General features: G+C 44.1%; 1 protein-coding gene across 1 annotated transcript in view; it reads right to left on the bottom strand.

The window, feature by feature from the left end:
* Nucleotides 1-14,727: 14,727 nt before the first annotated feature.
* Nucleotides 14,728-17,928, bottom strand: part of LOC119186540 (techylectin-5A) — a 40,287-nt gene continuing 37,086 nt past the window's right edge. The window contains exon 6 of the mRNA XM_037435087.2: nucleotides 14,728-16,520. Coding sequence (XP_037290984.1) covers nucleotides 16,210-16,520 — 311 coding nt within the window. The 3' untranslated portion in view covers nucleotides 14,728-16,209. The remainder of the gene's footprint in view (nucleotides 16,521-17,928) is intronic.

Raw genomic sequence — 17,928 nt, forward strand, 5'->3', positions numbered from 1 at the left:
CAAGTGACGCGACGACATATATTTGTAAATAAAAATTCACCGACGAATATGATACCACCTAATGAGAATCCTGATGCATTAGAGAATTACCCGCAACACGTCTGTAAGGTATAGCGTGCACTCAGTTGATACTGCATGTGACTGATGATGATTTATTGCTGAGTACTTTGTAGTGGGTGGTAATAACTAAACCTGTGCATTAAACCACTGACCCGTCACGCAGTAAGCATTGTGTATTGACTGGTTGTCCTAATGTCATAACCAATATGTCATAACCAGTATGAATATCATAACCAGTATGAATGCCATAACCAATATCGATTTGATAGCTGAGGTGGCGGAGTAGTTCTACTGAAAGCTGCACAGTAGTCGAAACAAACAGAATGATATCGTTAGAAGCAACAATAAGCCAGAGGAATTGGACATCCTACCAGTAACGACAGGGGAAGTAAGAGAAGCCCTAGAAGGTATGCAAAGAGAGAGAGAGAAAATACTTTATTCACAGGATCCTGTGTGGGTAGGTGCCGGCTTCGCAGGGCGCGGTCTACCCTTCTAATGTTCTAGTCTATGCAGTCCTAAAAACACCGGGCCAAAAACTCGAGGGTTGAACCTGGCCCGACAGAGGATACTTGGGTTCCCGCGCCCCGCGCTTGCGGGTCACGAGTTCCCGTTCTCCTCTGCCTGGCCAGGGCCCCCTCGAGCCGCTGGATCGCCCACTGCCAATCTCAGAAGGAATGCAAAGAAGTGAATCCACTGGGGATCATAAGGTTACAACGGACCTGCTCTCTCGGCAGAAAACAACACTTTGCGATAAGTGGAGAGACACTGGAAGATGTAAAAGAATACGTCTATTTAGGACAGGTAGTAACCGCGGAGTCGAACCACGAGAGTGAAATAACTAGAACAAAGAGGATGAGGTGGATGACATTCGGTAAGCATTTTCAGATCATGATTGGTAATATGCCACTAACCCTAAAGAGGAAGGTATATAACAGCTGCATCTTGCCGGTACTTAGCTACGTAGCTGAAACCTGGAGGCTTACAAAAAGGGTTCAGCTTAATTGAGGGCGAGCCAGCGAGTGATTGAAAGGAAAGTGATAGGTGTAACCTAAAAGACAAGAAGAGAGGTCAGGGAACAAACCGGGGTTAAGGATATCATAGTTTAAATCAAGAAGAAATTGACATGGGTCGTGCACGTAGCACGTAGGCAGGATAACCGCTGGTCATTAAGGTTTACTGCATTGATTCGCAGCGAAGGCAAATGCTGCACGAAGGGGAGACAAAAAGTCAAGTGGGCCGATGAGATTAAAAAGTTCGCTAGTATAACGCGGTAGCAGAAAGCACACGACCTGGTTGATTGGCGGATCATGGGAGAGTCCTTTTTTCTGCAGTGGGCGTAGGCAAGATGATGATGATGATGATGATGATGATGATGATGATGATGATGACGACGACGACGACCATTACGATGACGACTGGTTGGTATTTTATTTTTCTACCACGTTATATTGCATAGGTTAGCGCAATGTACAGCGCGGTGGAGCAGTTATTATGGTGATTGGTTGCTGACTCGAAAACAGCGGGTTTGATCCCGCTCATTCCGGTCCCTTTTAGATAGAGGGGAAATACCAGAGGCCCGTGTACTGTATGTATACAATGTCAGAGCACGTCAAAGAACACCAGATTAGCAAGATTTCTAGAGCCCTCTACTACGGAATCTCTGATAATCCTATTGTGGTTTTGGAACGTAAAACTCTGCATATTTGTATGAGGTTAACGCTATTTTCAGCGCAACACGACGCATATATAGTTTTTTTTTGCAAATAAGTTTCAAGTCCCAGTACTGTTCTGTGATAGAACAGTCGACTACTAAGCAGAGGGCCCAGGTTCAGATGCTATTTTTGCGTATTTTCTTTTTCTGACTTAACTTTATCACGTTTCTCGCTTACGCCACTGAGGGTGACAGCAAAGGTGCTGCTTAACACCGGCACGGGCATCTAAAAGCTGCGCTCTGAAAAAAAAAAGACGAAAAAAGATGAGAAAAAGGTTTGCGCCGAACACTCAGCACAGTCACAGCGAAGGCTGGAAGCGAGGCCTTTCTGGAGCCTGCAATAAGCTCTCTTGAGACACGTCCGCCACGCCTTAAATTATCAAGCTTTTCACGAAGTGTATACGAATGCAGCCACTTCGCCATCATTCGTCTCTCGGTGGAGAAGCGAGGTACCGCTACGCCCCTGCGAGGCATTATGCACTTTGCTGATGCTGTGTTTGGTGACAATGTAGAATTACGGCTAAGTTTTTTTTTTGTAATGGGTGCATCGATTTAAACTAGCCACTCATTACAAGATTCACATTGAATGACACCTGGTTGTTATTTTACTCTTACGATACGCTATACATTTGTTAACGCGATATCTTGCCCTACATAACGTGCGTATAGGGTCTTTTTGCGAAGGAGTTTCAAGCACCTACATAGCTGTGTGGTAGAATGTCCGATTTCCACGCAGAGGGCCTGAGTTTAAGTACTATTCTAGCCCGGATTTACACTTTTTTTACATCGCGTGAGGGCAGTTATGGATGGTGGCGGTGATGGCAGACAACCATGTCACCAAAACCAGCTGTCGTTTTAATTTCATAACAGTTTTTGCAGTAAAATAACACACACACTAAATGCGCCACCAGCGCAGTGTTTGTGCCCTTGCTGAGATCGTATTCATGCACCGCAACTAGAAGCCACGAGTCGATTTATTTATGTTATGTTGTCTCTACATGCTTCTTTTCCACAAATAGATAACAGAGAATTACCGGAAACACAAAAGAGAAGAAAATTTTCTTTTCTGAATAGGGGTGTAATCTTAAGTATACCTAGGATTGATATACACCTATATACTACACTCTCTTTTCATTTCCTCGTTTTAAAAAATAAAAAATACAGCACTTCAGTGCCTCATCAGGGAGTAAGAACCAACCCCCCTCTCTTACTTTTTCTTGCAAGTTTCGAAGCATAGCTGCTGGAGGCCTGTACCAAAAAAGAAAAGTAAAGAAAAGAAGAGAGAGAGGAAAAAAGAAAGAAGGGACGCAAGCCGTGTCTTCTCCGGTCATTGCCGTTCCAAAGCCATGTTAATCGCAGCGCTTTTTTTCCCCTTCTTGTTCTGACCCTGCGTGCTCGACGAGCGCTGGCTCGACGTACTCGACTTCAAAGAAATCATGAATGCTTTCGTCAACTTCTTTGTCCGAGTTTTTGTGTTCACATTTTTTGCGGCGTATAAACAGAAGCCGGCGCAGGCTGTCACACGTGGTCTGCGATACTTCAATGAAAAGTTCTATGAACTCTTTTTTTACGTTACAAAATAGGCTCATTATGCATCTTATTACAGCAGAGCTGTTACGCTAGAGTTTGGCGCGTGTGGCAGATAGGGAATGACCACCATTATGAACCGGCATGCGCCCAGTCTCCGCTCAAGCACTTGGTTCAGATGGTCAACAACAGAAGCAGAAACGTGTGACCCTTAATCGGTGTTCAACGCCCTCACATTTTCCTGACTTTTAGTAAACCAGTGTGGCGAAAAGGGGAATCGTAGATGGAAATAAAAAAAATAAAGAGATAGAAATAGATAGAAAGAAACGAAAAAAGAAAGGTTGAAAAACATAGAAGGCCAGACCGGGACCAAACAGAGGGAGAGAGAGATGTTGAAATGAAGAGAAAGAGAAAGCAAGAGAGAAAGAAAAGAAAGAAAGAGAAACATACAGACATAAATAGGAATAGAATTACAGGCAAAAAGAAAATATAGAAAAAACTACATCATTTCCCATTATAGGGACTTATGCTTAGATGTGAGGCAGTGGGCGCTAACGCTAACGTTGGCGGCAGTGTTGACGCTGGCGCTCATCGCGGCGTTGCGCAAAAGAGAAAATTGGAGAGGCGCAAAGCACGCAGGGATAGACAGTTGTTTCCTACTGGAACATTCCAATCGCTGCTAATGGGCAATGAAAGACAGAAGACTCCGATTGTACTCAAAGACCCGCATTCCTGTTTTAGTTAACGAGCACGCTGCAAATTTTTGTTGTTCAACAACGCGCAGTAGGAATCACCCACTGGCATTGCTCAGGGTGTGCTCAGAGGCAGCTTTGCAGCTGCGGTGCCTGTTGTCACGGGATCATAGAGGGCTTCGGCAAAGTTGGGGTTGGGTGGAGCCTACGCGCCGTACCCTCGCTACAAGCATCTCAATATGTCGACGGTACTTCGCCCCCCCCCCCCCCCCGCTTGTTTACAAACGTGAAATACGTCTGTAGGTGCCTCGTAAGAGTTCGTAGGTGTTTCCGATGTGTCATTGAGTTATTTTCTCATTCGAAAAAGCTAAGCCACTCTTTCTAAACCACACGATAAAGGGGTCGTAATTTGTTTAGTTGGCCTATGCGTTTTATTGTTTTGCAGAGTGGCTGCGGTGAACCGGTGTGTCCACAAACTGCGTCTTTTGTCGAAGAAAGTAGCAGGAATAGCTGTAGTAAAAAATTGATTATTATCAAAAGAGCAAAGGTGCTCGCCGTGAAAACCAAACCGTAAGAAAAAAAAATGTAGATGTGAAATATTCTCCTCCTTATGCCTACTAGCAGCGCCGGTGAAATTAACGGGCCAATGTTGAAAATACATTCCTGCAATGGTAACAACTTCAATGAGTAGTAGTAGTAGTAGTAGTAGTAGTAGTAGTAGTAGTAGTAGTAGTAGTAGTAGTAGTAGTAGTAGTATGGGTGGGTAGAACGTTGCATGTAGTCTCATAAAGTGAGAAAGCTAATGAAACAGGGATAAATAAAAAGAAACACTCAATACTGCATATAATGTAATTGCTACATACACTCAGAAGTTAATAAAAAACTCGCTTTCTGTGTGTCGGTCAAAGTTAAAAAGGCTGGCTCTGCCTCACTATTGTCGTTCGTAGGGTGAAGCAGGCTCTACAGGCAGAACTGCCTCTGTTATTGTAAGCTTCGTCAAGGGAGCAGGGACGTTAAAAAATACATGTGGAATACATTGTTCCTTTTGTTTCTCGGTGCTTCAAGAAGTAGCTGTCTTCCGAATCTGAAAGAGAAAGAGTGTCGCTTCGGACGGAGGATTTTATAGATAAGTGTTTCTATCTATCTATCTATCTATCTATCTATCTATCTATCTATCTATCTATCTATCTATCTATCTATCTATCTATCTATCTATCTATCTATCTATCTATCTATCTATCTATCTATCTATCTATCTATCTATCTATCTATCTATCTATCTATCTATCTATCTATCTATCTATCTATCTATCTATCTATCTATCTATCTATCTATCTATCTATCTATCTATCTATCTATCTATCTATCTATCTATCTATCTATCTATCTATCTATCTATCTATCTATCTATCTATCTATCTATCTATCTATCTATCTATCTATCTATCTATCTATCTATCTATCTATCTATCTATCTATCTATCTATCTATCTATCTATCTATCTATCTATCTATCTATCTATCTATCTATCTATCTATCTATCTATCTATCTATCTATCTATCTATCTATCTATCTATCTATCTATCTATCTATCTATCTATCTATCTATCTATCTATCTATCTATCTATCTATCTATCTATCTATCTATCTATCTATCTATCTATCTATCTATCTATCTATCTATCTATCTATCTATCTATCTATCTATCTATCTGTCTATCTATCTATCTATCTATCTATCTGTCTATCTGTCTGTCTGTCTGTCTGTCTGTCTGTCTGTCTGTCTGTCTGTCTGTCTGTCTGTCTGTCTGTCTGTGTCTCGGACATCGTCAGACATTTCCCGCAACAGTGGCGCATACGTGTGTACGGGTATGCGCCATTTGTATGCGAGTACGTGCCTTAGGTCATGAGACAATTATTATCTACCTAGGAACGGCGGGAACTCACACGGGTAATTTTAATGCGTGAGCGTTAAAAAAAACGCTGGCATTGGCTGCGTTGACCCGACGAATGTAAAGAAAAAATGTCAAGGTTCTAGCTGGAACTAAACCCCAGCATTCTGCATGGCAACCAAGTATTTGATACCACAGAGCAACGCCATGTATCGCAACTGCTTTTCAAATAGAGCACAAATGCTTGTGAAGCGTGAATTGGTGATTTATTTATGGGTATCCAATTTTACAAACATTACATATGTGCTCGTAGGATTCAGCTGTCATGTCGGGTTAAGATCAACTGCAGTTAAGCGCAATGCACTGAAGGTGATTGACAGTTTATATCAACCAAAGAACGGCGTGAACAGACTTGGCTAATTTTAATACGAGAGTAGTAAGAGAAATCAGTTCATCTCCACGAAGTGAAGGATGATGAGTGGGAAAAGCCATAGGTCCTGAGATATATAATGTCTACGTTGAAGTCACTGACTAGTATAAAAAATGAACACATAGACGGACACACGTACGCACGGAATCGTGGAAACGAAAATTTTGCAGATCCCACGTACCTTAAGAATTAATGTTATGTGAAGCATGCGCATAACATTAATGCGCATGCTTCGTGTGCACGGACGGTGGACGTATGCACGGACGGTAGGACCGATTCCTGCACGCACGGACGGAGGAGAGATACATGGCGTGGGGGATCATGCATTGTGTTGTCGCTTAGTTGATGACACATAAAGGGAGTTTACGCATGTTTTTTTTATTTTCTCGTGCAGGTGTTCGATTTCGGTTTAGATATTGCGAGGCGGTACGGACGCCATCTAGGTCGACCCTGAGGAGCTTCGCCTCTGACAGCTGGCATCTGAGTCATTGACCAAACGAATTTGTAAAATGAACATCATGGTTGCAGTATAGGAATCGAACCCCAGCATTCTGCGCGTTAATCATGCATCAATGTCACACCAGCTCTCGGAATTGGTTCTCAAGTAGACAGTGTTCGTGAAACGTCAGTTGTGGTTGCAGTGCTGGCTATTTCTAATCCTATAATCAGTACATACGTACTCCAATCATACAGCCGTCACATCGGGTTAACGACAATCGTAGTGAAGCGCCATCCACTGAATCTCGTTTATCAAGCAGTCCCCAGGGCCGCAATTTTCGCTGGCCAAGCGCTATGTATCAGTTTACCGCTACTGTGTCGCTAACACCCATAGTGCTGTTGGCATCATTCCAACCTATAAACATGCGATTTGCAACTTATCTCTGTGTGCACAACATTTGTACAAGTCTTAAGCGTAATTTTGACCCGCAGGTCAACCCGGCTGTGGTGGCTGCATTTCCGATGGAGGCGGAAATGTTGTAGGCCCGTGTGCTCAGATTTGGGTGCACGTTAAAGAACCCCAGGAGGTCGAAATTTCCGGAGCCCCCCACTACGGCGTCTCCCTTAACCATATGGTGGTTTTGGGACGTTAAACCCCACAAATCAATCAATCCATCAATCAGTCACTCAGTCAATCAATCAATTTAGCGTAATTTGGTAACGTTTCGCTCAACAAAACATTACAGCACAGTCCCCTTCTTTCCACATGCTTCGCATAACATTAATTACTAAGGTACGTGGGATCTGCAAAATTTTCGTTTCCACAATTCTGCACATGTTTCAGCGTTAAAACATGTCAGATGGTTTCCTCGCAATCCTTTGTAAAATGTGCGGTCGCCTTCTTTTGTTCAACTTGTACAGGATTCTGTAAAAAAATAGGAATCAAATACGTGCGAGATTGTTGAAGCGGAGGAAGCTGGAGAGATGGGTGACAAATGCATTGGCATGCCGTCTATCACGCTGGCAGAAAAAAAATGAAGAACGACTTTTTTTTGTGTCCATGGCATTAAGGTTTTGTTACTCTGCGCAGGAGAAATGTTTTGCTTATCTAAGTACTGCTGGGGTCACAAAATAGATGGTTGAAAGTTGCGCTATGTGCGTGTGTGTGTTTTTTTCTTTGTGCAATATGTCTCCAGTGCGCTTTTTTTTTACCATTGAAAAAAGCGTGATCGGGCCCCATCGACACCGCCTTCTGAAGCGGTAGCCATGCGTGGCTTCTCGGGAAAGCCTCAACCAAGGCGCATGTACAAATAAAGGTTTTTTAGGTAGGCTGGCTGGTTTATGTATGCATTATTGCGGCAAAGAAAAAAGACGTACAAAAACACGTGTGCTCGCGTTACATTAGCTATGTAAAACTGTACTATATGCCTACTGCAAGCACAGTTGCGAAGTGTCCGTCCACTACGCCACAATTCTTCCTGCTACGATTCTTACGAGGCAGCGAAGTACCGACTAAGCGTTCGTAAGGCAACACGCAAACTTACGCAGCGTCTTGTTTCTTTTGCCAATGGGGGCAATTAAATGTGTTTGAGCGATTTGTAATAAGTGGTGCTTTAAAACACCCCACTTGTTGCACAACAGTGCTGGACATGACCTTAGCAAGCAATGCGCATCTTTAGATGCGTGACGTGAATCTACGCATCAGTCAAGCAACATTACACGCTTCAAAGGCAATCTGAAGCAATTCTTTTTTAATTTTTGGTATTGGAGAGGGTAGTCATTGATTGATCCTTGCTGATTTCGAAAACAGATCTGAGAGTGATATCAAAAAGCAATGTAACGCAAGTTTCGCTGTTTATATTTCGCGAACACTGTCGAAACAGCGAAAGTTTTGCCCGTCCATCAGGTTATATTGTGCTTGTGTATTTTCACGTCTTTCGTTCGTTGGCGCTTTGGTTTGGCCTATCTTGGAGGAACATCGCAGTTAGCTCGGTGACATGGCTATTCTCGCGTCAACTCTCGCTGACGATCACGTCGCGAGCCTTATCGTCGAGAGACTGAAAAATGTTCGCCATCTTGAAAAGGCATTTTCTTGAACAACGACATTGATGCGCTACTTGTCACTCCACTAACTCCACTGCACCTCGCCGTCGCCCCTTTTTGGCGCGTGTCTCGAAGATGCACACCTCGACATCTTCCACCCTCACTCTCGCCCTCCGCTCTCACATTCACCTCTCGCAGCCTGTCCTCGCTTCTGACAGGGCATGCAGCCCTCCCCATTCTACGTAGGCTCACTCTTGTCACACTACGAGGCTACAGGATCAGCGATAACACGACTGAAATGAAAACCTCGGCTATAAGAACAGCTACACTGCTTTGAAAAATTATGAATGAAAAGGCGGTTGCATTCTTGAGATTGCTGAGTGAACTCGGTGACGTCAACGCCAACTACAACAGCACTGTCAAAGCATGGCCACAGCCTATATCCGAGGCAATGCGCACTGCCGGAGCTAATCACAGAGGCGATGAGTGAACATACTAGATACACTTATACACAATGCACTCGGCCCCTTGTTTTGCGGCATACATTGTAATTTGATTGCAGTGCTTTCAGCGTCTCTACATGTGTTTGAGGCTCGGGTACATAAAGAGCGTTCCCTCAGTTGGATCAATCAGCGACGGAAGCCTTTCATTGGAGTGCAGCGTGGCTCCACCAAGAAGACGTAGTTTGGCTAGTTCGTTTCATATCTTGATTTCATTTATCGTGGTTAATATTTTGGTTTGAGACGTTAAACTCTCATGACAACAATTATTATCATGGTTAGTTCGTTTCCGCGCCCTCACTTTTATTGCGTTTGCATAGGCCGAGGAAAAATGAATTTTCTTTTTTGCGCATTCCCAACGTCCCGTTCCGAAGATCGCAAAAAAAAAATGCTACGACGTGTTGGACAGTAATGTCACTCAAAGCTAACTATGAAGTCTTACCGAATCCTAAACGACTGCAGCTTGCTTTAAAGGCGACTCCTCATGTTGCGTGTCATTCACGTAGCTTTACTTTTTTTTGAAGTCAGTTTCGAGGAATGGTGTGGTTCTATGCATACATGTTCACCTAGCACGAGGCTTGGTTTTGATATCCCCTCTAGCTGAAGTTTATAATTATTTATCTATTTGAATCTATGTCGAATTTGTGCTCACTGATAACACTGATTATTTTGCTTACAGGCAACGACAACGACAGCGATACTCAAACTTCTGCGTAATAGGCTGTCAGCGCTATCGCGTTAAAAATTCTTATCATGATGACAAATCGCGACCACTTGCGGACACGCTGGTTTGTTGCGCAACTACAGTAAACCCACATATTAAGCAAAAGGAGCTTGATGTGGGCAAGTTGGTGTAGCATACTGGAAGGTAAACTACTGAGCAAAAACAAACAAACAAACAAACAAACAAAAAGCAAACAAACAAACAGACAGACAGACAGACAGACAGACAGACAGACAGACAGACAGACAGACAGACAGACAGACAGACAGACAGACAGACAGACGAGAACCAGAAAGAACACAACACGCGACCGCAATGTATGAAATTTTAAGGTGTTATGTCAAGGTTAGACATAAAAAAATGTTGTAGCAAATATAGAACAGGCTGTTGTAGCGGAAATAGCAGAGCGGGCAAAAATTTTTTTTTTACTGGGACAACGACGGTGAATCAAGACGTTTTCCAAGCACGAGCGCATCACAAAGGACAATTTTATTTCACTATGTACACCACTCTAGTCGAGAGGGAAAAAAAGTAAAAAAGGAGAAACATGCAGAAAATTACACGTATGCACATAGTCGAAAAGAGTTTCCTGTGCACCCCACACGTGAAAATGGTTTGAGCATGATGATGATATCTGGGGTTAAACGTCCCGAAACCACCGCATGATTATGAGGGACGTCGTAGTAGAGGGCTTTAGAAATTCCGACCACCTGGGGTTCTTCACCGTTAACGTTTTGAGCAACTGAGGAAGACAACGCTGTCGGCCCCTGCGGCTTTCAGTCTTTCTTCCACGGGTGGTCCTGTAGGTCGTGAAGACGCGCCGACCTCAAGGAAACTTTTCGTATGGTCCGCCAAGTGAACCACTCGTTGTCGCCCTTGTTGCGAGCCGGAAACGCGTCCTACCTTTCCTACTTTTTGGCCGCGCGTCGTTCAACTGGCGTTCCTCAGAAGCCATTTTCGTGATAAATACAACACAGGTTACGCTTATTTATTATATACCCCTATAACAATTGTCACTAATATTCTACGTGCCGCTGCGGCCACGTCTGTGTGGAACATGCGAGACATGCGAGCAGCCGGTTTTTGCTCTGCATTGAGGGGGGGGGGGGGGGAGGTGAATCTTAAATGAAAAGAAGATAAAAGTGAGCCCCATGACTGTCTCTCAGGGAGACAACACCTCAACAGTAGTTCACGAGGGATGGGGGTAAGGAGGGATTAAAAAGGCTATAAATTAAATGTATAGAGATAGAGGGAGGAGCAGGAAGAAAGAGAGGCGCAGGGACATCCACATACGGAAGTAAGGAGAAGATAGGAAAGATGGACGCGGTTGCAGAAGTCCGAGGACGGAGTACCACTCAGCGAGAGCTCTTGTCGGCGTCAGGGAATGGCGTAGGGCGAGCCAGTCCGCCAGAGCTGCGCTGTCATTGGAGATCGCTGGGGCACAGCCGGTCGGCACGAAATCCAGAGAGCAAGTCCGCTCTGCGTGGAAAATCCTTGGAGCGGTATCTGGCTCAGAGGTTTTCGGCCTGACAACTAGGCCACGCATACTTCCCATACACCCCTTCAGAGCCCGAAACTGCCTCAAGGTTTCACCCCGCAGAGCAAAAACCAGCTCTCCGCGCTCTCTACACAGACGTGGCCGCGGCTGTACGTAGGCATTGAACTTATAGTCACTCTAAATCACCACAGGCACGTGGGTCACTCTAGTAGATCGTCTTCAGTCGAGATTTCATGAAATGATTTCTCGAGGAACTTTGCCGTGGTCGATACGCCTAAATGTAAGGGAGCACGCCTAGACGCATTTAATGAAATGATCTAGACATGAGCGAGTTTACGAATTCGTATTCGCAAACACGTGTGCACCCGTTCATGCACGTTAAAGGTTCCCGTGCAGACCACGTAGTCGGTCGAATTCATCCCAGAATTTGCCTAAACCCCCGGAGGGGGGGGGGGGGGGGGCTTGTAAAGTAAATGCTTCTTGGGACGCTGTTGGTATGACTCGGCCCACAGCCGAGGGACATGCCTTGTGCTATGCGGCTGAAAGTGACAGGTCATCAATTGGGGTTGGAAATATAGATAGGCTTCCATATTAATGAAAGCTTATTTATTGGAAGGCATGTCTATATATTTATTTATTTATTTGTTTATTTATTTATTTATTTATTTATTTATTTATTATAAAACCACATAGCTCAAGGGCATTACATTTTGGAAGTTCCATGTTGGAAATATGTCTATCGACAGATATTTCATCCTCGAGATTTTGGTGTACCGAAGAACTTTCTGCGACGCTATAGAATAGAATGAGACACTGGAAGCCTTTATTACCTATATTCATAAATGACCGTAGTTGAAAAACAAAATAGTGTACACTTACAATAGCAAGATAAACTATAGCGCTTACAATTTACACTCCATATGTGGAAACTTTGAAATCAGTCAATGCGACGCCCCCTCTCTGTTTTACACAACGAAGCACCAAGTGCATGGATTGCGATCGGGCGGAATATAAGTTGTAGCTCTTCGTTCCACGTTTTATTTTCGTACTTCTTTTAGCAGTCGTTTGTCTGAGACGAGACAAAAAAAGAGTTACATAGAACGGAATCTTTAAAGTAAACAAGTCATTTAAAAATTTCCCTGGTTCTTGCTACAATGGCCGGCTCATGTTTTTTTTTTTAGCTGGCACTGCGAGACAGGTTTAGATATAACGCAATTCTTGCTCGCCTTATGCAAACATCTATTGGAGATCTAATCTATTTTTTTCTTTTCTTTTTAAAGAAAACATACTGACGTTTGTTCAGATCTAAGGTAGACTCGTGGTATTATGCCTTGTTTTCATGCATACTTTAACTAGCGGTACTAGACCCTTCAATCTCGGCAAGCATGGTCTAAAAGAATGAACTGTGATATCTATGATGTTCCTATTTCTAGTTAGGCTCCCTGATACTGCAACCTTCTACTATTCCAGCAGCAAACTTCAAAAACAAAGTTCGACCCATTAACGGCTAATTACACTCGTCCTAAAGAAGGAAGCATTGGGTAATTAAGCTTGTGAAACTGGTACGGATGAACGGACAGAGAGAGAAAGGGAGAACGAAGAGGATAGGAAGAGAGTTAAACCAATCACGAGCTCAATTGACTAAATAAGGAAAGAGCGTTGTTTAAGCATGAGCTCACATAGAGAGATGAACCATAGCATAGTTATTCCATCGTGTATATGTTAGAATAGGCAAAAATCGTGGAAGCAATTTGAACATGATGAAACAAACGAGCATGTACGCATGGGAACACAGAAGACACGTCCAACTTCAAGTGTTATCGTTCGTCGGCGTACAAGCTATGCTGTTGAGACTTCGCAGTCATTTAGCAAGGCCCCACAATCGGCATTGAGTGAAACGCGAACAGTGGAGGGGGTGGGGTGGCACAAGCATTAGAACGGCAGTGCACGCTGTCCAGTCTGACAGGCGCGCACATCCGTTCTGGCAGCACTGCGCGGTCCCTTCATAGTTTGATATTTTAGCTTCTGTTCCGGTCTTGATATGCGGCCGGCGTGGGCGTGCGAAAAACGTTTCGCGTTGAGTTTCTTTTATTTTTTATTTATTATATCTTTATTTCTTTGAAATATCCGAACTATAAAACCTTGTAGAAAATACCGCATTATAGTGGAATTAAGTGCTGCCAACCGGATGTGCGTGCGTAATATTGGTAATAAATAGAGGATGCACATAATATACCTTTACTAAAACACGTGGAACCCACCTTTCGTATGAAATTTTATTTGACGTCGGTGGGACCTCCACTGGTCGTTTCTTCGTCGTTATTTAGTGCAGTAAACTGTTGGGCACATGGCAGGCGCTGTACCACCAGGCAACGCGGGATGGGACCGCACAGTTCTGCGGTCACACTTTTGTTGTCTCTGTTAAAGGGGGAGAACTCTTAGCCATTCAGTGAACTGCGAAGAGGTGCCGTCACCTTGGGCTGTTAAACGAATGTTCTCTAATTTTTGTCTTGCGACTGCAAGACTACGCGGAAAAACGAGGATATTTTCTTGCCCCTCTCCTCGTCTTAGCCCCGACGCGGTGGTTTAGTGACTAGGGTACTCGGCTGCTCGGCTGCTCACCCGCAGGTTGCTGGATCAAATCCCGGCTGGGGCAGCTGCATTTTCGATGGAGGCGAAAATGCTCTAGGCCCGTGCGCTCAGATTTAGGTGCACGTTAAAGAAGTCCAGGTGGTCGAAATTTGCGGAGCCCTCCACTACGACGTCTCTCGTAATCAAATGGTGGTTTCGGGACGTTAAACCCCACATAACTGTCAATCAATCCTCTCGTCTTATGCGAAAAGCGTATTTCAGAAGTAAACTTCAGTAGTATTCTACAGTAGTAAACTATTCTAGTAGCAAACTTCATACATACATCCATGTTCGCACAAATAAACGTATTATTGTTTGTCAGAGCTTGGCCCTGTCAGTTATTTCTGTGTTGTCATTTTTCGCGCTGTTGTACATTCACAAAACCATGCCGACAAGCTCAGTTCATCTCACACTCTCTTATTTTTCTATCTCGTGACGTGAACTCATAAAACCAGGAAACGTCGTGTTAGCCTACCCAACCATTTGTGTGTGTATGCGTCTACGGTTGCACATCGCGATGGTTTGGCAGTGATACCGCACACGAAGGTAAAAAAAGAAGGTACACAAAACACAGTACTGCCTCATAAACGATTTTCTTTATTTCATAACAACTAACGTATGATTCCCGCATGCGCACATCGAAGAACCGCAAAAAATTGTTGTGTACCAACGAGAAACCAAATATGCACAAAAACGTCGTACAGCCGCCATTTTTATCAAAGGGAAACGTGCGCGCTTGTGGCAGATAGCCTCATGCCGGAAATGTGCGCTGCATTGGTGAAATTTGAAAAAAAAATCAATAAAAGAGGAACTGACATCGTTTTTTTTTTCCATTACACTCTCGCCACGAATGTGTCTTGATTTTACGCTTTCTCCTCGATATCCATCTTCTGTTGGGACATTGCAGTGAACAATGATTGATTTCGATGAGGATTGTTCCTATCACAGCTTAGTCAGCGATAACAACATAAATAGATAAAAAACGATAACTACGAGAAGGAGGGGAGACAATACATGAAATGGCACCGCTTTCTCCTTTTACTTGCCTATTTCACCACTGTGCTGCGATACATGTGCGTCACGAGGTTGTTGTCCACGTGCTCGCGTGTTACCTTTCATATAAATGACGGCTGTTCACCACAGTAACATCCAATGGTCTGAAAGTTTATACTGTCAATCACGAAACGTTACGTAAACAATGATTCATTGATGCATGAATCAGATTTTCTCGCAATATAGTAAGCCTCCCTTACCTCTCTAACAAACTAGTTGCCACGTCTCTTCAAAATAAAGACCTCATTGAGTTTTGCTTCACACCCACAATTGTTAGCATGCGAAGCTAAGTGACCACACCATCTGGTGTTCAGTGAGTTCTCGTGTTTTCAACCTAATGTTCGCCCATTTGCAATTTGGTCCGATGCAACACCCGCCACTAAACGAATCAATTGTACCCCTCTCATATGACATGGGGAGTTCAACGTTCCTCTATTTAGCACATACAGGGAGCATACAGTAGTTGTTTTTATATGTGTCGCTTCTGAACTTAATAAGGAAATTAGTTGTGAGTCGGCTCTGTGTTTGGTGACCTTCTTTCCTCTGTCAATTTGTAGTGCTGCTGGTCCATCATGAAGCACAAGCAACTACCAAGTTTCAGTGTTGTTACAGTAGCCCTTTTCATAATATCTGAGGCCCTACGTTCCACGATGAAGATACGATGACGAGAGACGGCGTAGTGGAGGGTTCCGAAAATTTCGACCATCTGGTGTTCTGTAACGTGCACTGAAATCGCATTGTACACGGGCCTCTACCACTTCGCCTCCTTCGAAATGCAGCCGTCACAGCAGCGAACGAACCCGCGATCTTTGGTCAGCAGCCGAACACCAATGCCACTGCTCCACCACGGCACACTATACAGGAGCACTGTTGGTTTAATTGTGAGATATACAAAACAGCCAGTTCAAAAGCCCAATATGGCGGCACTGAAGCCCACCCGTAAAAAAATATTCTACACGAAGCGCAATTCCACCAGAACGTTACATCCACAATGGCAGACCTTCGATTATGACAATTGAGGCTCCGTTATGCTGTTTTTCCTGCCTAGGAGGAAATTCGCTGGTCGGATCATCATGCGGGCGCTGGGGTACGAGTAGTGCTGTACGCCAGGCACGCCCACTCCACGAGCACTCCACTCGATGCCGTCGGCGTAGCTGTCGTGGTAGCCGTTTAAGTTCAGGCCGTTCAGATTGGCTGCATGGCAGGCGCTGTACCACCAGGCGCCGCGAAATGTGACCGCACAGTTCTGCGGCCACACGTCGTTGTCTCTGTCGAAGGTGGAGAAGTTCTGGCCATTCACGGTGAAGGCATTCCATCCTGAGTTGATCGAAAAACAAACGGCCGGTTAGAGTGACTTCGCTAGAAGAATCTCGGAAAGGTGTCGGCAAAACAAAATGATGAAAAAAAAGCTATATAGGCACCCGGCAATGCAGTTTGCGAGACCCGATGGTAGCACCAGAACGCACGGTTTAGCTAGTAGGCGCAGCAAAACCGGGACTTCCAATGCGTAGCCTAGCGAGTAGACGCAGCAAAACTCGACTTGTCCGTGTATTTTTTTTTCTTTTTTAGTTGTGAGTTGTGAGCAGTGGGGTAACGTGTGATTATGTAAGCGCCCAGGAAGCCTTCTTTGAAAACGTGCGAAAAAGGGCACTGACACTTGAGCGTGTCAGTGTGTTCAGCGAGAGTTTCATTTTTTTTTTGGTATCCTTGGCGGTCGGTACCAACAATGCTGAGGCGGCCCAAAGAGCTTCGTCGCGCCCTCTGGTCCACTGTCGGGTGCCTATACGAAGTACATATGTTCGTTGATATACGGAGTGGTATAGGGATATACGGAATCCACCTTAGAGAGATAGGGAAAGTGTTTTACGTGCATACGCATTTCTTATAGTTGCCCTTTCCCCTTCTCTTGTAAAGATGAAGGCGAGGGTACGAAGGATATACACTACTTCAATAAAGTGGAAACCCTAAGACACTGTGAACGTCCGCCTAGGTGGAACGGTGGCTACGCTGCTCGGCTGCTAATCCGATGGGCGCGGTTTTAATCCCGACCATGACGGTCGCATTTAAATGGAGTTTATGTGACAGTAGCCCGTCTACTGTGCGATGTCAGTGCACGTTAAAGAACACCAGATGGACAAAATCACCGGGGTCTTCCTCTACATTATTATTATTATTATTATTATTATTATTAATATTATTATTATTATTATTATTATTATTATTACTACACTGTGAACGATCACTATAGCCTGAATAAATGCCGCCTACCTCCTTAATGCACTTGCGCCTCCCTATATTTCTCAATAAGTGACTTTCCATCCCATACATCAAGCACGTCATAATAACGGTCCTGTTCGTTTCATGTTGGAAATCGAATAGCCTGCATTCGGGCACCGAAGCTGAAATATAGGTTTTTACAACTTTCAATTGGCGTGTGACTTGTTGGTTTATAGCTTGTAAGTAATGTATTATGCTCTTTGTTCACGACATCCTCTACTACGCATCATTATCGTAGGCGTGATGACGTTTGCTGCGATAAAATGCTCAGTAAGCGGCAAGAAAAAAAAAAGATCACAATGCCTGCGTGGGAAGCGCGGCACAGTCACAGCGAAAGCTGGAGCGGCATTTCAAGAATCCGCCGTTAACTCTCTTAGGGCTACTAATACAAGCAAACTTCCAAGGTACCATCATTATCATCATCAGCCTGACTACGTCCACTGCAGGA

Source organism: Rhipicephalus microplus, chromosome 1, assembly GCF_043290135.1.
Source record: "Rhipicephalus microplus isolate Deutch F79 chromosome 1, USDA_Rmic, whole genome shotgun sequence".
Classification (NCBI taxonomy): Eukaryota; Metazoa; Arthropoda; class Arachnida; order Ixodida; family Ixodidae; genus Rhipicephalus; species Rhipicephalus microplus.